The sequence below is a fragment of the Podarcis raffonei genome, chromosome 11 (assembly GCF_027172205.1).
Source record: "Podarcis raffonei isolate rPodRaf1 chromosome 11, rPodRaf1.pri, whole genome shotgun sequence".
Lineage (NCBI taxonomy): Eukaryota > Metazoa > Chordata > Lepidosauria > Squamata > Lacertidae > Podarcis > Podarcis raffonei.
This window is the reverse complement of record NC_070612.1, coordinates 64593858-64617379: the sequence shown is the minus strand read 5'-3', so window position 1 is coordinate 64617379 and position 23522 is coordinate 64593858. Positions and strand designations below refer to the sequence as shown.

The 23522-nt window shown below is 41.9% G+C and overlaps 1 protein-coding gene across 4 annotated transcripts in view; it reads right to left on the bottom strand.

Annotated features, from left to right (window-relative positions):
• LOC128423062 (transient receptor potential cation channel subfamily M member 3) overlaps window positions 1–23522 on the bottom strand; it is a 365948-nt gene that overhangs the window by 23390 nt on the left and 319036 nt on the right. For all 4 annotated transcript variants that reach the window (XM_053407777.1, XM_053407778.1, XM_053407779.1 and 1 more), the window contains 8 exons: window positions 22850–22879; window positions 20738–21027; window positions 18158–18386; window positions 17576–17743; window positions 7906–8046; window positions 6553–6681; window positions 4738–4989; window positions 972–1146 (listed from right to left, as the gene is read on the bottom strand). In XM_053407777.1, coding sequence (XP_053263752.1) covers window positions 972–1146; window positions 4738–4989; window positions 6553–6681; window positions 7906–8046; window positions 17576–17743; window positions 18158–18386; window positions 20738–21027; window positions 22850–22879 — 1414 coding nt within the window. The remainder of the gene's footprint in view (window positions 1–971; window positions 1147–4737; window positions 4990–6552; window positions 6682–7905; window positions 8047–17575; window positions 17744–18157; window positions 18387–20737; window positions 21028–22849; window positions 22880–23522) is intronic.

Sequence of the window (23522 nt, the reverse complement as noted above, 5' to 3'; positions counted from 1 at the left end):
TCAATTTGGCAAGCAGAAATGCTTACACTGATGGAATCATTGCCTTAGCGTGACATTGATTTCTGCCTGATTCTTACCACCCACCCTGTAGTTGGGAGGACTGAGGCTAAGACAGTGGCTTCCTTCAGGCCAGCCACTGAATTTGTAGTGGAGATAGGAAGATATGACCAGGTACCTCCTCTTAGCCAATGTGCTACATCAGCTCTAAACCATATACAAGGCAACCAACTTTTGTTGCTTAATAGTTGGATGACACCTATAATCTTCTAATAAATATTTTGCCAGTATCTCAGAGTGTTAATAGCAGCAATCAGGCAGGTCAAAAGATTACAGCTGGCATAAACCAGCCCAAGATCCAGAAATAACTTTCAGAACCGAATGTTTAGTAGCTAACTGGGTTTCATGTTTATGCTCCAGAAGCAAACTAGGGGATGGGGGGAAATGAAGCACGTTGGCATGATCTACACTGCAGCCTTAAATTGGCTTAAGAGTCACTCCCTCTTCCCAGGAAACTTGGATCTAAAAGAATTCGCAGCATTTTCACACAAACTACAATTCCCAGGATTCTTTTGGGAGATGTCATGACTATTAAACTGGTAGAAAACCATTACACGGTCATCATGTAGATATACATGGTGTCTTAGATCAATATACATTATGTCTTAGATGTACCATTCAATGTATCATGAATAATAAAATTTGTTAGTTTTAATGTGAATTACATGTGTTGAAAAGGAAATGCATAGCTTACCAAAGTTATGGTTATTAGGAAATGTTGTTAATATGACCTTGTGAAATTAACAATTTAAGTGGCAGGCATGAACATAATTTTTTCATTATACTTTCCTGTAGTGTTTTGAGTCCTCTATCTTGAGCCATTTATTGAGAGTGTTAAAAATGATCTGGTAAGATATCACCTGATTGGAGTTTGATACCTGACTTTGGAGTATGAGAATCATAAACGTGCTTACGGTCTATCTGGTCTGCAAACACTTCCCCATAGATCATCCAATATGGCATGTAAAAAATATTCTTTGCCAGTTTCCAGGAAGGCTCCTCATTGGGGAAAAGTATCGCCTGTCTTGCAACACCAAAGCTCATCAGAACCACCAACATAATAATGACAAAATACATCATGTCTATCATCTGAAAAAAAAAAGAAAAAAGAGAGAGACAGAGAGAGAGAAATATATCTAGTTTGTCATGCTGTAAGGTGAGTGAAAATGTTTATAAAGCACAAAGATCAAATTGGTGTTACAGATTTGGGAGGGGGACCCCCCAAACCCTAGAAATTAATGAATGGTAGGATTTCGATTATTTGGGACATGAAGGGAAGAACACATGCTCCAGAGGGATTCCTGGGCGAGCCTATGCAAAATGACCTGGCCAAGGTAGGGCCATTAAGAAACAATATGGGGCCATTGAGAGCCATTGGCAAGGCAAGAAAATTCCTTTCCCCCTGCCCTGAGGTGTGAACAGAGACAGGTGTTTGTTTGTTTGTTTTTTAAAATAATTTTTATTAAGTTTCATATTACCAAATTAAACACATCAAACCAATTAATCCAAATTATAACAATACATATCATGTAATCCAATTGTTTTCCAAATTATAAATTTTTGTGGGGGGTACCCATGCTTCTTGATCGGCAGGAGTCCAATCCTCGAATATTTGTGCAGCTTTCATCTTAAGAATGATATTTCCAGTCCCCTCTTCTCAATCCTTGTCGTTACTCATTTTCCTTTTCATTCACCTCTGAGTTGCTCCGCAAGTGGGTTGAAAAAAACAGTCTTATTTGTGTTTCTGTGTGGGCTTTGTACTGCTCTCTCATAAATCACTCTCATCCAATAGTCCAGGCATTTCCGCTTAAGCAAGCAATCGCCATTTTGTCATTCCGATGAAATACAGTCTAAAAGCTCGGTCTTTAACTTTCCTGACCTGTTGCATCGTAAATTGTCTCTTTCCAGGAGGGCTGCCCCTTCCAGATCGCAATCTGGAATAATAAATCTTCGGCTCGCCCTCCCCAAGACCAAACCTCCTGCAACACAGGTCTCGTATCACATCTCCATTCTAACTGCGTCACAAAGAGAGCCCTCCTTCTTTCCAAATCCTTCACAGAGTAAAACCTTTAAGTTCATATTATTCCCACACAATTCATTTTTAGTCCCATTTGCAATTAGTTGCTGTGACGGATCTTCTAAGAGGGAGGGTTATTAGTTAATCACATAGAGCAAAAAAATAAAAAGTCGTTTTCCCCCCCCTTTCAGTTCCGTTGCATTCCATTCCACATACCATGTCTGTAGTACTTTGATGTAATCTTCCGTCTCAGTCTTCTTCATTTCAGTGGTAAAATTGTTAGCAGATAAAAACCTCCTGCCTCTCTTGAAGCATGTGGGTTATCTTTCACCAATTTTTTCCCTTTTAAGTAACGCAACTAGTTTCGCACCTGGAAGCAGCTTCGGAGGAGTTCCGAGGCCCGCCAAGGGTTGTACACCCAGTGCCTCACCCCCTCCTTCTTCCGAACTCAGGGGTGATTTATGGCAACAGCGGGTGAAAACTGCATCTCTCCCCCCTGGAGAGATGAAGGGAGACTGATTTACTCCCCATAATCAGCCTCTAATTACCTCGTGCGGGCTGGATAGATGTTAATATCCACCATCTTCCAAGGCGCCCCTAGCGGCCCCCCGAACAGAGACAGGTGTTTGGAAGGTTGCCAGGGTAACTGGAAAAGTGACTGGGTGACAGGAAAAGTGAGTCATGAGCAAGGGTTGCTGGGAAGAAGAAGCAGGAAGCAGGAAGACTGGGATCCATCTTGGGCAGGCTGACTGGGAGACATGTCTTGGACTCCAGGGCTGCACTGTTGAATTACAAGCCCTTCTTGAGATGCTGTAATATTTGGACTCCTTGCATGCAGAGTGAAGGTGTAAATTGGTAAACTATATTTCTTAAAGCTACGACAGTCTCCAACATTTCTCAATTCTCCAAAGGACCCCTGAGTGAGTGCCATGGGCTCCTGCCACCGCTTGGCAGAGAGGGGCAGGTACCTGACTTTTGTAACATTATTCAAACACCCGAATTCTAACAAGCTGCACTTGGATACAACCTAATATAAGATGCCACAGAAAGTGAAATGTTTCCACAGAAAACCAAAAGGCTGTAAGAAAAGTGAGAAACTGCATATAATGCACATTTCAGAGATACTTGATGGGGCTCAACTATTATAAAACGAGTTGTCTGAATCTCTTCCTCATTTCACTACTCCTTTGAGCAAAAGGTGGTGACAGTCGTTGCCATTTTTTCTCCCTTGACAAGGACATAATGCTGGAAGACTTGACCTTCTTCCCCACTTCTTTCAGCTCTATGTGTCTTTCAAGATTCAGATGAATGCTACTATGGGTTTTTCTCTCTTTCTGCCTTTGTGTGTGATCCAGGGGCAGAAGGGAGAGAAATGAGCAAAAGAGAAGGGTCCATGTCATGTGATCAAAAATGTAAATGTGTTTAAAAAGGTTGCTGGCTGCTTTTCTAAAGTGTCTCCTAACTTTCTGGAGTAGATTTGGGAATGGCAGAGGGGACTGCAGAGAGGAGAGGGAATCAGCAAACATAATTTTCTCCTTCTTCCACTTATGGAAGCTTCCTCTGGATCAAAAAACCTCCTAGCAGTGGAAAGACACAAACTGGACTTTTCAAGAATCTACAGAAGTTTAAATGCTTCAATGTCAAGCTTAAAGGCTGTAACAAAGGTTTTTCTTAGGGATACTTGATGTCTGTACTCATGTTTACCTCTTTTTGCCGATGTTATATATGGGAAATATATATATATATAAATGGCTTGGCATATTTCAGGTTTAAGAAAAAAAGAGAGGCAGCTATTTTTTATTGTGATGGGCATGCAGGTGTGGACCAACCCTCAGTCTGGCAGGTCATTAGGCCTGCTTGGGCTCCCCATTTGTCTACCAGACCATTTTAGCCAAGCCACTCCTACCTCTGCCACACCTGACACCATCTATGGTGTAGGTCACATAAATTCACGTCTGGGCCAAAAGAGGGGTTCACAGGAAATGTTGATCAGTGACACCTTCAAAACCTTTTCCAAGGTGCTTTGAAGGTCTAACTGTCAGCTGGGGCTGACAGAGAGCCCTGGAGAGACAAAGCTCTGACAGTCAGCCAGCTGCCGTTGCCCTGGCTAGTTCAATTCAAGGAATTCCTTAATTCAGCTGTTGGGGCTGGGAGAAGTAGGCTGGATTCACATGTGATGAAGGGCAACATATAAATCTTTAAACAAACAAATAGTCGACAGTGGAAGTCCAAATCCCATTAAAAAAAAGAGAGTTAAAAAAAATCCCATTTAAAAAAGAGAGAGTTTTGAATGTAATTCAAACATACATATATGTATGTATATGGATTTTTTTCCCTCTAAGGAAAGGTGAGACACAATATAGAAAACAATAATTTTAGCCTATAGTTTTTTTTATAGACCAATAAAAATGCATTGCCTTTGACTTGGAGTATCTATGCTGGAAGCCCAGCCTCAAAGCCTCCTACCTACACTGAACGGAAGAGACATGGCCCCAGGTACAATGCACCTGGAGGATAATGGCAAGGCTTTTGAATTGTCTGGAGGCAGACTGAGTGTTAAACCTGGAGGTTGCCTAAAAGTAGCATCATCTTCTCTTATTTTCAGTTAATCCTCAATTCAGTTAATTCATTACAAAAAGAAAGAATGGGAAAGACTTTCTTACCATTTTCCCAATCATCATCACATATGGCCCCAAATACTTGTTCACCCCGAAGATGTCCAGCAGTCGGATATACCAGTAAATGATGTTGACACAGTATATGACACGGCCATCGCTCCTAAACGGCTGATCTTGGAGGCGAAGCACCATTCCCACAGAAAATAGGAGAATAGCAATGAGGTCAGTAACGTTCCAGTACTCTTGGAGCCACACTTTCACTTTTTGCAGCAGCTTCCCAGGTTCTGACATTAATATCTAGAGAAAGAGGAATGGAAATGTTAGACATGTTACTTCATGTTGAGCCCTATACATGGAACAAGGATTCACATCTCTTAAAGAACCCAAACAATAAGATAAACCTTATTCAGCAACAAGGGCCAGGAAACACAGGTGAGCAGCTGTGCTCTGGACTCTGTGATGTTAACCTATGAGGGAGTTGCATTACCTGGGATCATAGACTTACAGACATTATTATTATTATTATTATTATTATTATTATTATTATTAGCAGTAGCAGCAGTAGTCCTAATTCTCTAGAGTTAGATGTGTCGGAGCTCATGCCACAAACAACAATTGTACCCCGCCCATCTGGCTGGGTTGCTCCAGCCACTCTGTATGGCTTCCAACATTAGAGGATGGATGGCGGCTAATGGATTGAGGTTGAATCCTGACAAGACAGAAGTACTGTTTTTGGGGGACAGGAGGCGGGCGGGTGTGGAAGACTCCCTGGTGTTGAATGGGGCAACTGTGCCCCTGAAGGACCAAGTGCGCAGCCTGGGAGTCATTTTGGACTCACAGCTGTCCATGGAGGTGCAGGTCAGTTCTGTGTCCAGTATTGCCACCTGACCCCACCCCACTCACCATTCCCCTCCCCCTCTTCCTCGCCCCTTTTCTTCCTAACCTAATACTGCATGCAACACTAATGTCTCACAAGAAATGAAACTGATCTGTAGAAAACGCAACTTGATAAAAGAGACAATGCACGTCTTTTTGTAAACTAATAAATCTTTAATAAAAATGTATTTTTTAAAATTAGTACATACATCTTTACTGTATTTTTTAAAGAGCATGTTCTGAGTATTGATCTATGGAACCAGTAACATCTATTTATTATGTATATTATTGCCTTCTTTATTTTTTTTAATATATTATTCTATTCCTTTTTATTTAATTTTATTCCATTTGTAAATAATTTTTGAAAAAAACACTTGTTGAAATATAAATATCAGTGACTTGAGAACATTCACAGAGAATGACTCATATTTCACACCCTTCCCTAGACAGTCATATTTATATATCAACAAGCTCCCCCGCCCCAAGAAATATTTACAGTTGGAATAAAATTAAATAAGAAATAGGCAAAAATCCAATGGATTATTTGAAAATTGAACATCAGTATCGCAAGTCAACTCTCTTGAAGTTTTGGAGGCCTTATTCAATGCTGAAGAGCCCTCTTGTGGGTGTGATGAATATTATTTTCTGCACTGTTACTATACAACAAACAATTTAAGGGTGATCATTGTACATTCTGAGCATCATATTTCAAGCTGAAGAGCTCAAGTGTGGATTAGGAATCATGTGTCTGAGTGTGCGGATGTTACTCTATAAATCATCGTGTACAATAGAAAGCATTAAGTCAATATTAATTGTACTAGTCATAACAATATAGTTTGTGATCTTACAGTGCAACTAGACATACAATGCAGGAGATCTCAAAAGGTGTTTTTTTTGTTTTAGAAAACAGCCATGGGAGATGAGATGAGATGAGATTGGGAGCACAGTGCCCCCCCATGCCAATTCCCCAATTAAATATATTACCTCTCTCATCTTCTCTATTCCCATTGTGAAAATATACGATATAACAATCCACTCCTGCGTGGAAGGCCAACGATCCATCTTCACCAACACAATATAATTGAACAGCATCAGGTACCCAACGTATGCCATCTGCAAAGAAATAAACTCAGTTTTCCTGGATACTGTATAAATGTTCAGCTTACCTAGGTTACTTAATTCAACCATACTAGTTTTCTATTCCTAGACAAAAGAGCCATGTGCAATTTCCAGCTAGAAGGCCAATGCTCTGGTTCAGCCGTTCTTTGTGGATGCAGGAGTGCCAAAGCATGCCACAAAATGCCTCCTCATTCATGCCAGGGCTTCCACATCTCCTTCAGTTCCTTGTCTGCAGGGAGATGCATGTTCACAGCTGCCCAGCTGAATGGCTAAATCAGCACATGGCATAGCAGTGCTTCCTCAGAGTGTATCTACTGTAGACTTCAAATATTGGAAGTAGTCTATATAGATCAATAGCAATCTCAGTTATCTGACTGCTGGTCCTTTTTCAGCCTCAACAAGTACCAAGCATGCACAAGAAGGAGGTACCAGCTGGTTTCAGAAGCGGCAAAATTTTCAGAAGAATATTTTTTTTTATAAGGAAAAAGCCCTCAGAGGGGACCCCCCCCCCGCAACAGCCTAATGAGGATGAGGACTGACTTAGACGGCTGATGGGGAGGGTGGAGAACCAGACAAATGTGTTGGGATGGGAATGTGGTGCTTGGAAATGTGAATAGAAACACCCCACACAGCAATGTTTTGTTGCAGGACCCACCTTTTCATACCAATAGGCACTAATCTCTAAACCAATGAATGTATCTATATGGGCCATAATTATATATAATAAATTTTTTCCTCTGACATTATTTACAGCCATTTTTCAATTAATCACAAATAAGAAAAAAGGGGAGGGGAGGAAACCCCATGCCAATAGGACAACATTTACAAAATAGGGTAAACGAAATAAGGAGATGAGGATAAGGAAAGTGCTGTAATGTTTCAGGCACATGAAACAGAAGAAGCATTGCACATTAAACTGTTGACTATTGACCACAAGTCTTAAGAAATGTTTTCACATTAGTCCTCCAGATGTTCATGTTGATACATAGCTTCTTTAAAATATCCCATTCATTTCTCTTAATTATCAAGTGACACACAGAGGGGCTAAAGTTTGTGTCTTCCTGCAAACGCTCTACAATATTTATAAGCCTTATCTACTTGCACATAGTTAGATATTACAATAATGCTTCACTTAGACAATGTAGACATACTGATGAGGGGGGCCTTTACAAATTTGTGTCATTAGGGACAGATGACAAAATGATAGTCGCTCCTTACAGTGTAGAACCAAAATTTAACAATTGGTGCATTGTAGAACTCATAGATCTTGCGGCCAAAGGGGATCAATCTGTGTCTGCTCTGAACTTCCTCTTCCTCCTTCTTTCTTGAAGATTCCCCATTGCCACGTCCCAACATTGCCTACAGTTAAAAAGAACAAAAATGACTATAATAGATTATTCGCCAGCTGCCCAATCCAGTTTCACTGGATCAACTGATGGGACAGTGTCTAACAAATGTAAAGCACACACAGACATTTCAAACTTACAATAAGAATCAGGTAATTAAGCAACATGAATATTCATTCTTTAACTTTTGTATATTTGAATGTGCCATTCATAACGTTGATTGAATCTGCAAATGCTGTAGCAACACCACTTCAACAGAAACTACAGACATAAATGCAACTCACGAATCCCTTCCACTTCTCAGTTCTTTAAAAGCAACTATACAAACAAAAAGCTTATCTTTTTTCCTTGCTGATATGGTTTTCTCCTGTTGCTTTATAATAGGTAATTTTTGAAAGAAAAAATGGTTAGCATAAAGAACTTAAGAATCACAAAACCGACAATTATGATGCTGGGATGGGAACAAACATGAGGGAGAGCAGACTGAAGAGAGTGGGAAAGTTAGATAATAAAACAGCATTTCCTACTTCAGTATTTTATTACTGAAGTAATAAGGGGAGTATGTAAGGGAGGGTTAGTACCTCTGTTGGGGGACACGTTGTGCTCCTTCTGGGGTACTTTGCCTCCCTTTGGCTTCCACCCTGCACTCAGCTCCCATCTGTGGCTCCTGGAAGCTGTTAGCCTGCGACAACTGCCACACAGAACTTAGACTGGCTGGCTCAGCCAGGTGAGGGGAACCAATGGGTCTCCAACCCTCGATGAGAGGCTCTGGCAGATGGAGCACACGAGATCAAGAGTGGGTCCAATGGTCAAGTTTCTGCACGTGCCGTGGAGGGAAGTAAGGGGCAGGTGAGGCTCATCAACCTGGGAAGGTAGCCCATCTAGGCGAAAGAAAACTCTGACCCTAAACGTCTGCTGCCTTGCAGGGAAAAGGCTAAGAAGTAAACCCTACACAAATCTTGAGCGGAGTCCCTAAGATGGTTGATTAGCGCCTTGCAAGCCTCCATCTGGCAACTCCTGCAGCCAAGCTCGTGCCAATGTATTGCTCTGCTGCTTTCCTTTGGATCATATCAAGGAGGCTGAGAGAGAGGTCTTGTCATCTGGGCAACCCGGGACCTCCAGACACACTGCCCAAGTCTTGAGTCCCGGGGAGGTCACTTGGATGCTGCTAATGCAATGGTTTGACTTCACCCCCTAATACTTTTCAGGCTGCCCTAGAGCCTACATGAGAGTTGTTTTAAATGCAGAATTAAAACAAAAAATGGTGGGAGAACTTAAAATGTCAACAAGCAAGTCAATACAGTTCTAACAAGCCTTTCTATGGCAAACAAGCATAGTAGCTGTAATACTGTGCTAGTAAATGAGCAAGTAAAAGGACCCAGGACTTCTAGAAAACTAAAGGCGCTTCTGTGCATTTTAGCACTTCATATTTCAGCATACACATCATCAGAGGCAGGAATTGCTCCGTTTCAGAGCTGGCTGCTTTGCTGTTAGGCACATTAACCTTTAATGATTAATTTAATTGAACTTATTTTGTCCACGAGTCTTTTAAAGCTTCTTTTCAGCTGACTCTAATCCATATAAATATGTAAGTGAATTAGAAAACAGACCATAGAATTGTAGAGTTGGAAGGGACCCCAAGAGTCATCTAGTTCAACCTCGCAGTGCAAGAATCTCAGGTAAAGAATCCATGACAGATGACCATCCAATTTCTGCTTTAAAATCTCCAAGGAAGGAGAGACCACAACTTCTCAAGTGAGACCATATCTCTGTCAAACAGCTCTTACTGTCAGAAACATTCTTCCTGATGTTTAGTCAGAATCTTATTTCTTGTAAGTTCGACTCCTACCCTCCAGAGCAGGAGAAAACAAGCCATCTTCCATGTGACAGCCCTTGAGATATTTAAAGATGGCTATCATATTGTCTCTCACTCTCCTCTTTTCCATGCTAAACATACCCATCTCCTTCAAGCACTCCTCATAAGCCTTGGTTTCCAGACCCTTGATCATCCAGTTGCCCTCCTCTGCACACATTCCAGCTTGTCAATATCCTTCTTAAATTGTAGCGCCCAGAATTCTGACCGAGGAAGAATAGCATGGTACTGTTATTTCCCTTAATCTGGACACTAGACTTCTGTTGATGCAACCTAGAATAACATTTGCTCTTTTTTTGCTGGTGCATCACACTGTTGACTCATGTTAACCTTGTGGCCTAGATCCCCTAGATCCTTTTCACATGTAGGGCTAGTAAGCCAGATGTCCCTTACCTTATATTTGTGCATCTGGTTCATTCTAAGTGCAGAACCTTACATTTGTCCTTACTGAAATTCATTTTGTTAGTTTGGGCCCAGTTCTGCAACCTGTTAAGGTCATTTTGAATCCCGATTCTGTCTTCTGTGCCTTAGCTACCCCTCCCAGTTTGGTGTAATCTGCAGATTTGATGAGCATCCCCTCAGTTCCTTCATCCTCAATTAATATTTTAGAATGCCTGAATATTTGAAAACAGTAACAATGATCATTCTCTTGCTGATTTACATCTAAAGTGGCCCCCTATGCACACATACCTGGGAGTAAGTGCCAGTAAACACAGGGGGAATTTCTTCTCAATAAGTAAAGAGGCATTGGATTGCTGTTCAAGGGGAAGGGCACCTTGCCTCTTGTAATTCATCTTAGGACCTGTTTCCAGTTCTTTACTGGCACCAAATATGAAGGAAATTGTGCAAATCAAACAAAAGGTTTGATGTTATGCTTTTCTGTAGTAAACATAACAAAATTCAGATTCACCAGGCGGAAGAGGGAAAAATTGCCCAATTACCTTTCAGTGAAGTGCATCATCTTTTGGTAAGAAATGAAAGATAAAAATGTGCAACCAAATGTATTGCATTTAGAGAGCCAAAACCAAGATCAGTATAAAATTTTAAAAGATTCTGGAAGCCAAAGGGACAGTTGTAGTGGCAAATCCTTTTCAACAAGGGGAGTTTTTGTAGCCCTTGCACCCTATTCCTCTTTGACAAAGTTTTTGGCCTGTTGTCACTTACAAATATGTTAGTGGCCTTGTGTTAGCTTTGAAACGAGGGAAACCCAAATCCAGTTTGCAGGGGAAGAGATAAGAAAGTTGCCGTGCCTCGTGATTAAATCAATATAATCTAGTAGAAGGTGGACAAAACTACCCTTTGCTTGTAAGTGTACAAATGCTTCTGCTGTTTTTATACTTGGTGTGCCACCTCTCAACTCCTTGCTGGTTGAGGTTGTGCTGCACCAACCTTTCACTGCCTAAATAAATGTCCTGTTTTACTGGCAATTGGTTTCTGAATTCTATTTACCATTCCAGGCAGCCCAGGGGATTGGGCTTGAGTCCTGATGGTTTCCCGGTGCACGTCTGCACCCAATAGGACTCAGCTAAATAAAAGTGTTGAAAGAGAACTGTTTCCACATTGTGGTGAGGCACACTCAGCACAGCTAAGCAAAGCCAATTTTCTAAATGGGATGCCAACAGTAGAGATGGGCAGATTCAACTGGCAGAAAGCAGCACAAAACTGACAATATTTGTTACTCACTTTGAGTACTACTGTTTCAAAAGACTACCCTTTGGCATCAGCTCAGCTTCTGTGCACTTCCAGAAGAGTTTGAATCACAAAAAAGAAAGAAAGAAAGAAAGAAAGAAAGAAAGAAAGGGAGAATCCTGTTTATTATCTAGGTATCTGTATGTTTGATTGTTGTTTGTTTATTTAACAAAAAATACATACTGCTTGATTGTAGTAAAACCTCTAAGCAGTTTACAAGAAATATTGAAATTATTAAAAAAACCTAAAAACAATTTAAACATAATTAAAATGGGCAGGTTTTTGCATTCAAAGTTGGCAGTGGCGGGGAGAAGTAAATGAGCTTTCCTTCTTGTAGTTTTTGGGCAACAACGTAGGCATGAAAATGCAGAGGTGGCGCCCAGGAAAGCAAGCTTTGCCCCTTCTGAAGGATAATGCAGTGGGCAGGGAGTGAAGATGAATGAAACGAAGAGCTTGACACTTGTGGTTCCAAGTCACAGAAAATGCCCATAAAGCTGATTCGGCAGAAGTGGGTGAGTGGGCATGTGGCAGAGCAGAAGGACTTCAGCACCCAGCCTTTCCCAAGAAATCACCATGAGCAGAACTATTAAAAAGCACAGAACTGAAAAGAACAAGGGGATGCATTACTTCAACACAAATTGTTTCAGGGGTTTTTGCTTTGGTGTGCTTCAGAAAAAGTGCTGGAAAGCGGAAGACAGGCCTGTCTCTTTAGCGAGGGCATTCCAAGCCAGGCTGCTGTCAGTAACATATACATGGAATATCAACCTAGTAAATGTATTACTGTCAGGCTTGGGGGATTCTATCCTCCGCCGGCAGCATCAAGGATCAAGGCAGAAGCAAGAAAGTTCGCATTAATGGTTTTATTCAGTTCTTGTGGTGCAAGATAAAGAATCTAGTCCTAAACTCCATAGTGACGCTGCTCACTCTGAGCTTCTCCCCTTCTTTCCCCAGCATCAGTCGGTGGCCCTACGGCTGGCCTCAGGAGTCAAACGTCTTTGAGGAGGCTGGCTCTCCTATGCTTTCCAAGGACATCTCTGCTGGCAATTCTCCCCTCCCCCTCCTTATCCTAACACCTCCTAACTTGGCAGCTCTGAGTTCTGCTGCAGTTCAATCCTGTCTCCCTCTTCTCTTGAAACCACTGGAGAAGGGGCCCCGATTCCCCCTCCCCCCTACTCTGAGGGAAACAAAGGAGGAGGAGGGGGTGAGTCCCAGCCTTCCCCTTCAGACCCTGACAATGACACAGTTAATCATGAACATTCCTTGGAAAGGCTGGGAACTTGTTACACAAAATATGGAAACCCAGAAACCCAGAAAGCTGACTTCTATGGAGACACTAGGCTGTCCAGCTCAGTTTTCTCCACCCTGACCGGCAACGTTCCTCCAGTGTTTCAGGCATCTGGAAATGTCAGGGATTGAACCAGGTATCATCTGAACACAAAGCAGATCCTCCACCCCTGAGCCCTTCCACTAACAGTGGTGGATCTTGGGATCTCACATTTCAGCAGCACCCTGTGCAACGCCAAAATTTGGCACCTGTTGCACTCCATTTTAAATAATAGTTGTGGTGTCCCCCGCAGCCCCCTGAGGCTCTGTGCCCAGTGCAACCAAACTGTCAGGGGCTGGTCTGGATCGGAAGAGTGGGAGATGCAGATCCTAGGATCAGATCCTAACAGAAGAGGAGGGGGAATACTTGCTCCCCTTGCTTCCAGAGTCTCCAGAAGCAGGCAGACAGGCAAACACAGAGGCTGCACAATTGAGAGAGGAGCTCCCCAGCTTTGAGATAGTAACTAAGCAACCAGAAGGGAGGGAGCAGCTGGGCGATACATCAATCGAGAGTGGAGGGGAAGCCCCTCCCCCCAAAAAACTTGGAGGTATGATCGTGTAGGAGAACAAAGGAAATGCAGGGGGGGACCTCCCACTGGCGTGCTTCTTGCTGCAGAAGTTGAGGGGAGGAGTCAGAGTAAGCAACTGCTATGCTTGCAGAGAGTTGTGTGTCTGTGCTTGCAACATGATACTGTAATAAAAAGACTATAAATCTACTGAATGCTTGTTAATTCTTATCTGAGAGCAACCAGAAGGGAGAAGGGAACTCCTGTACTTGACACAAACTGACCACACTCCCATAAATCCTCCACCTCCCCTTCAACTCCTGGCTTTTGCAATCTTGCACAAACTGTACAACTTAGCAATCATGCAAAACTGACTGGGTGGTGGGTGCTGATGGTGCTCTTTGCCCTTGGTGGTATTCCTTCTCGGACCCGCTGTGATAGAAACAGAGTTGAACATAATGTTTGAAGTGCTATAATTGCTGGAACTTTTGTTTATTATAGGAAATTAATGGAATCTGTTAACTAAAAAACAAACCAAGCTCAGATTGAAATGTCTGTCTGTTCCATTGGCCCTTTGCTAGGCTCCTGCTTTATTTCTGAAGTCGCCTTCTTTATCGGAGTATTTCATGCTATAATGGCTCTGAAGTAACTGTAGGCCACTGAGCACAAATGTCTACCCCCACTCACAAATGACAAATATTTGCGAAACTGCTAGGGTTTGGACTAGGAGTTCAACCTAAGAACCATGAATGTTCTTTTCATGGTTGTTAGTTCATAATATTCTTACTATTCACAAACACTGTAGGTAGAAGCTAAAACAGCAAATGGTTTGCAACGTGCAGAAAAATACTTCTCTCTGTGAGAGGATGGAAGGGATGGAAAGGGGTGATAATTTGCTAGGAGGCTGCTATACGTAGGTGGCTTCTGTTTTTTCTGTTTTTTGAACGTAACTGATTTATCACGAGTCAGGCTGAGTCATGCAATAATGCACCAGGCACCGATTGGTAACATATTTTGGGGGAAATGAACTTGTGCTATATATGTAGGGACTTGTCTGTCACTGTGGCAGGTATAATGATCCCATCCCTGGGCGTGAGCAGTTGCATGCAGCATGGCAACGGGTCTGCTTGCGCTGAAAAATTCCCTGCGGCCCCCACCTCCTGCCTTTTAGTTTATTATCTCCTGCTTCCTTTGCAGCCAGCCTGACTTTCAGGCTAATTGCCCAGCACTCGTTTCTTCCTCCACTCTTTTCCTGCTAACAATATATGGTGTCTGGTGTGCCTTTTGTTCATTTTAGCACATGAACAATGAAATAATAAATTCACAACATCAGAGAAAACCAATATTATGCATTCTGGAACTGAGGGCTCCTGGAGGTCACTTGAGCCCTCTGCTGTTTAGTGCAAAGAATTTGAGTGCCCACAGAATCCTTAGAGATATAAGTACTGGGTGTGCCATGCTGTTTTATTGTAATAATCAGTGTGTGTGTGTGTGTGTGTGTGTGTGTGTGCGTGTCTGTTATTTGTTAAATTTCTGTATCACCCTTCATCTGAGGATCTCAGGGCAGTTTACAATATAAAAACATGAAAGTGCATAACATATTAATAAACAAAAACAAATTGTTGTTTAATTGTTTGAATGATTGTTTTCCCTTCCCCCACCTATGCTTTTAGATGTTCTTATTTTATCTGTAAGCTGCCTTGAGTCCCTGCCAGGTAAAAATGCAGGGTATGTATGTATAAATAAATAAATAAATAAATAAATAAATAAATAAATAAATACTACTACTACTACTACTACTACTAATAATAATGTTAGAAGGTAGAGGGAAAAGAACCCAGGCTGAAGGCAAAGACCAAGGTCAGATGGTGGAGAGGAGGGAACATGGAAAACCATGCTATTTCTCTAAAGAAACACACAGAGACAAGACAAGACATTACAGCGCTCTGTGCTGCTACTAGAGGAAAATATAGTGTTGGAAAAAAGGAATGGGGGCAGGGCATCAAAAGAGAGGGAAATTGTAATTCACTACATTGTAGCTGTGCTTATTGGATTTGAATAAGCACTTCACTCATTGATCAGAAGCCAGCAGTAATTAACTACAATTAAAGCAGAACAAGTTCATTTTGGAGGAAAACAACCTGTCAATCTTAAACTGGCTTCTAATCTTTCCCTCTTTTTCCAGGATCTTGCCTGCATAGGGGTCCTGTAGGCGGATCTTGTGCCTAGCGTCTTCTGCTTCCCTGAATTTTGGGTCTTGTAGGCAGAGCCCTCTGCTTGCCCGCAGATAAGATCTTGGGGACAGCTCTTGCTGATGGCCTGTAGGAAACAGCCTAATTTTTAACAAAATTTAATGAAGTAAACCTTAAAAAAATGAATATGGGCACCGAGAGACCAGTAAGTAGCTATGATAAAAAGAAAAATGCTTGTGATGTCTTATGCCAGCAGAAGCCCAGGAGGCTTTTTAGTGGTTTAACTGGTTTGATTCTTTCTTGTACATACAATAAATTCATTTAAAATTAGCATGGCAAAGTCACACATGAATATTTAGTCAGTGTTGACTTCAAAGGGACTTCTCACTAAATGTTTGCCATCATAAGCAGCTGTTATATAATGTGTGCTTCTAAAATGTTTAAGAAAAGCAAATAAACATTAGAGGAGGGAAAATAAAATAAAATAAAACTATGCAAAAGGCACCTACTAAAGATAATAGAATAAGACCATTAAAGAACAATTTACAATCTACTCAATAAGCTGTCCCATAATATTGTAAGTGGATTGTCAGGCAACAGAAACAGCTGGAAGAACCCCCTAATTTCCATATATTCACAAAGATGATCCTCAAAAGGTTCAGGCATTCCAGCTTCCAACTGAAAACAGGAAATCCTAAAACTTGTCGACTGAATGGTTCCTTAACCTATTTGTGAAAAACTCATAGAAAGATATTCCAGATTGTTTAATGATCACTAAATATATGTCAATATTTGTGAACACCTCGTCTCTATAATGCTAAATGTGGACCTATCACCAAATGAAACTATTATGTTCCTGTTTTTGTCTCCAATTCTTAACAGCAACTTACTCATCCTTGACAGCTCACTTTATTTGACAAAACTTCATAGAGGCTTATGCGATCCTGAGCCCCAACTTTCCCCCAAGATGCTGGAGTTGCCCTAACATTTCAGCTGGTTTTTGGTTTTTTGGTGGCAAGAGTAAAATGAGTATTGGTCAAGGATATGATCACTTAAGCGTAATTTAATTGGAGCTGTGGTTTTTAGCTTGTATTTCAGTCCTTGAGATGGAGTGGACAAGAAATGCAAAAAATGTTAGGAAGGGTGCATTTGCCAAGTATAACAGCCACAGCTGGAGGTAAACACTTTTGTTACCTTGCAACAGTAAGCAGCTTTAACATACAGTTGCTTACAAATACAGTTTTTCATTAACAATTGTATTTAGATTTAAACTTGAGAATAACAAAATGACACACCACATCTAAAATATTGCTGTGACATCTTTTTTTTGTTGTAAATCATTGCTTTGCAGCAATAATAGTAAATAATTATTGTATTTGGGAAGAGTTCTCCGCTACTGATAGTCTGTACCTTCGATAATCCTTGTAAGTAGGATGTCTGTATAACAGTGTCCTTTACAAAAAGCATGATCAGCCATAGTCGGGTGCGCCTCCACTATTGAAGTCAAGGCACAACCAATGTAGCCAGCTGCGCCACAATGCATTGTTTCCCAGAAGCAAAATGGAACTTCTGTAATTCGTTACCTCATTTGACTCTAGGAACTCTTCCTGGCCACAAGCTATACGACACAGCTTATACTCAGCCATGGTTACTTTCAACAGGGCATCTCGGGAGAGGTTCTGGGTGGATTGGGCTCCCTAAAAACATGGCACTCCTTAATAGAGGGTTCACCAACATGGCAGTCACAGGGGCTGCTCCTCTGCTGAAGTTAAGCTTGGAAAAAGGTGATCTGTTGTGGCCAATGGAACAGTTGTGGGGCACTATGTGTTTCTGCGGCCTCCAATTGTGCCCAAGGACCCTAAAAGGTTGGTGACCCCTCCCCTAACACATACCAAAGTGGAAATGGTAAGGGGGGGGGTAATGGCTGCGCGAACCACTTCCAGCAATGTGTTCCCTTACTGTGAGTTCCATGTCCTCTTCTTCTTTTTCTTTCACTGGTTTTTCTGGTTCCTCTGGCTCTTTTTCTTGAAGTTGGATCTCTTGAGCCTGAGACATGTAAGGCATGTCATCTTTGTTCTTGAACTCCAAGCTGAGAATTGAAGGAGGAAGTAGAATTCCTAGAATTACCTAAAGCAATAATAATGATAACAATAATCATCACAATTAACAGGTTATGGTTATGCCAGTTGCTTATTTAGTTTCAAATTACATGTGCTCTCTGGGCCATCCAATAATCTGATACTCATGCATGTGGGTTTCAAAATGACTCGCCAGGGGCTGGTGCGAAAACCCATTGTGTGGGCAAAGCCAGGGATAGCGGGAGCAGAGGCTGGCCATAGATGCTTCCTAAAAGACCTGGCGTCCTAGAGAGCTGAAAAGGCGTAGCTCAGCCTTGCCTTACGACACCTCCCTTTAGAGTTTAAAGTGGAAAGATTTGCAGAGGCCCCATCAATGCTTTACATGATCAAAGCTGTTACTGCTAATTCAGCACGACCTCTCCCTAAGCCTCAAGTTATGATATGATTTTAAAACAGTCCTGACCTTTAGGCTGGAATTTTTGCGCATCCGGAGTCTGCCCATCCACATGTCTGTGAGCAGCATTTGGCTACAAGTGTGAGCAATGAAATCGCGATGTTTGGCTGCCACTGCGAGTTGCAGGCACGTGGCATTGCTCCAGTTCTTCAGCTCGTAGGTCAGAAGTTTCATTGCCAGCTGCTCATCCTGCTTGTAGGATTGGTCCAGGAGCTCCACTGCCAGCTGGCCAAAATCCCTGCAATACAGACCGCTTTTTGTTAGCTTGTGCAATCTGTTACATGGAAGCTAAACAACTGGGAACACTTCTGCTGAAAGGACTATGCTACACTCAGGTGCACTTGGCATATTGGTGCTGAAGGTTAGACATCTAGTGAAGCTCCTTAATTTACTGTTGCTAAGAGGTCCTAGCTCCCACTTGCTTCCTTTCTTCACCTTGGGAGCTTACATCTGAACCATTCCACTTCCTATTACCTGTTTGAGAAAAGCACATTTCCTAGGGAATCCTTAACTAAGGGAATATAGTGCATCCCCCCCACCCAACTGTGCTAAGTGAATAGTAGAGGTATGGAATTCAAACATATAAGCATCCTCTTTTTTCATTCAACCCAGGTCTGAAGGGAAGTGCTAGAGGACTTCCAGGCAACCTGTTTTTATTGAGCATTCATTGTAATTTGTTTGCAGGGAAATTAGATGGCATTGATTGTTTAATAAGCATTCACTCTCATTTGTTAGTGGACAGGCTAGAAGACTGTTGTGTCCAACAAAGTCTTCTCCTGCACTTCCCACTACATTTTCCCTATTGCAAAAAGTTGGATCTTTTGGGTAAGCACGCGCTAGAGCTCCAAATCAGCTTTAATTGCACTGCCTGAATTTTCTGCTTGTAATTTAATCCCACCAGAATATAGTGACAATCTGGAAGCACCCTTGGGATTTATGCAGTGTTTGGCCATAACAGGGGACTGGATACCAATGAACTGACTGAGGATTTCATGGTACTAGATGAAGGTGATGATAGTTGTTCCTTGTCTTGACAGGCCTTGTTACTTCTGTGCGTACCTATGTGTTTGAGGAATGCTCATAATAGGCAACATTCAGCACGTCCTGCCTTGGCTGGGCTGGTTCACAGCCAATTCTGAAATCCCATGGTGTTAGAGAGCTTAGCCAGGAGATTCACAACAATATATTGCGTGAAGGCTGCATCTGCTTTTATCTTAAGACCATTTAACAGCTGCCATTTGCATCTTAAGAACCTTAGACTATCATAATATGTGCTACTCAGAGCAGCCGTTTGATGGCACAATAGCATGGACTTAGGGCTGGGTCACCACAGGTGCATGATACCAGGGATTCAGCATCTGCACCAGTTTTCTATAACTTTCCCAGTAAAATGCAAAGTGCAATTTTTGACCATAAAAGTCCTGTGGTTTTATAGATACCTGAAATATTACCACTCCACATAAATCAATCCAGAGGAATTTATTTACTGTATTATCTACACATCACATTCCAACAGCAAAGATCAACGGAAAGGTCTTCTCCGTGGCACCCTCATACCTATCAAACTCCTTGGGTCAATAAGGGCACTGAAATAAATACTTGGGTACTTCTGGGAAGTGTTATGCTATGCTATGTTATATTATATTATAATTTATATTATATTATATTATATTATATTATATTATATTATTATATTATATTATATTATATTATATTATATTATATTATATCACACACACACACAACTTCTTGGCCCAACGACCCCCCAAAGCAGTAAACAGCACATTAATACATAGAAAGGTACAATAAAGGTACAGTGAACAGTAAACTGGCCCAAATATGATAATGCTTTACTAACTTAGGATTGGCTCACATTAACCTTCAGCTCTATAGTCACTATCCTCTCTTGCTACCTCAGGGCATGCTGAGTTCACCAGCCCACTTGCAGGTCCTCCTTGCCAAACTAGAGGACTCTGACAATCCAGTTCCCCAGTAAGAGCCACAGGATATCTGTTGCTGATGCTGATGATAAGAAAAGTCTGTAATACCCCCCCCCAACCACACTGGATATGCCTTTGTGAGCTGCATGCAGACACAGCTCCCCAGAATCCTAGCTCTTACTTAGAAGCCAAGCTAGCTCACATTCCCTGCTCCTGCTCTCATGCAAGAGCAAACCCACCTACAACTAGTCACTGTAGGGGTGACTGGAACTTGCCACCAGAGAAGGAGGCTTGCTCCCTGAAAACCAGCTACAGTCGTGGCAAAGTTCTTACGATTCATGTGTGGGGCTATGTCTGGCTCTTGGAACAAGCTCCTGTTTTACAGGTGCAGCAGAAAAGCTGGGGAGGTTAAGGTTGTTTTCTACCTCCAAGCCAGCAATATTCCTGCTCCTTGCTTGCCTTCTGAGCCAATGACGGCCTCCAAATAAATAGGTTTCTCCCAGGAAACCTACTATACACAAGTGCAGGAAGGCATCTTGTTTGGTCTGGCTATCATCAGATCAGTGTTAAAAAGAAGTGGGGTCATTGTAACAGCCTTTTAGGTAGTATCAGTAGAAACAAATCAAGATGAATTCATTAATTATTCAACCTGGAGTTATGATTTAACTCCTGAGATATGTCATCCACCATATCATTCTCGGATGCTTCGTGGGCCATGGCTTTGCAGAGCTTACAGGCCACTAAAGCCTTAGCCATGGCTTCCTCTCCATGTTGCCAGAAAAAGAGGGCCATCTTCTGACGCTTCATTAGCACAGCCCACACCATCAACTCATGAAAGGGAAAAGGGAAATGGTTAATCTCAGGATCATCAAGATCAATGTCCACTTCTTCCTCTCGCTTCTTGGTTGTTTTTCTTCCCCTCCGCAGTGGGACATCATCCTGTTAAATGGAGAAAACGCCATCAGACCAAAACAGTTTCAGCCATGTAATGTTTGTTAGGAGACATTAAACTAGTTCCTTTGCTACAGTCATAAGTTACTAACAAACTTGCTCTCTTTAGTTTATGTGACTCTAGATACTTTCTCACACAGGGCAAAACATCCACACTTTCTCACAATAATAATACATACTGCCTTGGGCCCTCCATCACAAAACAGATGTAAATAACCCAGCCTTTAATATATCTGTACAAAAATTAAGAATGATGCCCACAAAACAACGGTTTTAGTACTTCAAGAAATACTTGTTGAAATAAATAGCATTGCTAACATCTATCCAGTCCCTGCATTAAAAACAATAAATACCTGTTGAATGCCTTGCTGGCCAACTTAAGTCAACACAAATATTGTAAACTATATTATGTGTTTTATGAAATATCTTGCTTTAGAATTATGTGAATGTGGATTACATTCATCCTGTCAAAATTAGAAAACGACCTCATACTGTTGTGGGAAAGACTGATTCCCACGCTGAACTTGGGTACATTCACAGAGCTGGTTTTTTTTGCTGCTGAGCTTTTTCCAGCAGTGCCCTGCAGTTGTGGCTTCCATGTGCCTATGGGGTGGAAGAGCAAACTGCACCTGTGCTCCCCGATGCAGCACAGGAGGGGAGCTGGGCACGTCTGGTCTTGAACTGTGCTTTGGTCATTTCTAGTAGCAGATCCCAGCATATTAATAGTAGTAGAATCTCCCCAATCTCACATGCACCAACCTATAATTAAGAATTAGCCTTAATTCACCTTTCTTTATGAATAGCCTTATAAAAACTCATCAATTTAGAGCCAAACAAGCAATTAGCTACCTATCTGTGCCTTTAAGTGCAGAGTTCATTTGTTTTTAACACAACACAACCAGTCAATGGCGCCCTATCAGATGTCAAGGAAATAAACAACTACCTGACTTTTAGAAGACATATGAAGGCAGCCCTGTTTAGGGAAGTTTTTAATGTTTGATGGTTTATTCTGTTTTAATATTCTGTTCGGAGCCGCCCAGAGTGGGGGCACCGGACGCAGCAATGGGGGGGGGCTGTGCGAGGCTCCCAGCCCCCCACCAGATGACCTCAGCTGCACCAGGACAGGGATTGCCCCAGCGGTGGCTCAGCGAGGCTTGGAGGAAGTCCAGCGGATAGCGCAGTGGAGCCGCCCCCCGACCGAGCACCCACCAGCCTCCTCCATCGCCACCGTGGCTGCCATAAATGAGGAGAGATAGGCAGGGATGGGGAGAGCCAGGCAGGCTGCATGGAAGTGGGCAAGCCAGTTCAAACCTGGCCCCCACCCGACCTGCCTGGAGACCGGCGCGGGGGTGGTGGGCAGGGACCCACCAAAACATTTACTATTACATTTATTTATTGTTTTAAAAAATTATAATCTTTATCCCTTGATGTTTTTTTCTTTCTTTTTTTGGGGGGGGGTCCTTTTATTCTTATTTTATCTAGATTTTATTCTTCTTCTTTGGTTCCTTTTCCTTAATTTTTCAAAAAAAATTCAAAAATATTTATAAAACATTTTTAATACATTTTTCTTTTTTCTTTTTAAATTTTCTTTGCCCCTCATATTTCTTACCTCCACTTTTTCTAACTCTTAAGAACCAAAATGGCGGCGCCCAGAAGGGAGCCTTGAACCAACATAGGCCACTTCCTGGGATCACCACTTCAGCCCTGACTTCATACTTTTAAAAAAATTACTCCCCCTCCCCTCCCATTACTATCATAATCTTTTCTTAAAAAAACAAAAAGAAAAGAAAATGAATTAAATGACACTTACTTCCATTCCCAGCAGTTTCAGGGCTTTGGGCTGTAGGCAGAAGAAGAAATGACAATGTTTCAAATATATAGAGGGGTGTGTGGGTGCGTGCGTGCGTGTGTGCAGCATTCCTATACACACATACCTGAGAGTAAGTCCAACTTAATCCAACAGGGCTTACTTCTGAGTAGACAGGAATAGGATTGCACTGCAAAGCACAGAGACTGCAGAACCACTGCCCCCCCACCTCACCAATCAATCATGCTCAGGTCTGATTTTGGAACCCCAGCCCATATATTAGGAAAGCCCCTAGATCTAGATGTTGTAGTTTATGTTGAACTGCACTGAGAGCACATAATCAATTCTCCTGCTTCATGGGGTCTATAGGAGAGTCTCTCCTCCCATGTATCCATATTTATGTTATTTTCAGAAAAACTTTCACAAAAAAGCAAGAGATGGCTAAATAGAGAATATCATTTCTGTTAACTGCAGAAGCATAGAACATTTGCTACTCGCGCATGTTTGGGAATTTGCTTTTGATTACTTGACTACAACTTTACTGGAACCTATTTTAATAAAGATCATCTATCTTACATGTGGGATCTTTTTCAGAATATGGCCTTCTACACAAGGATCTGATGACCTCTACATGCATGCCAAGAACGCACTATTTCTAAAATGCTGAACACCCCCC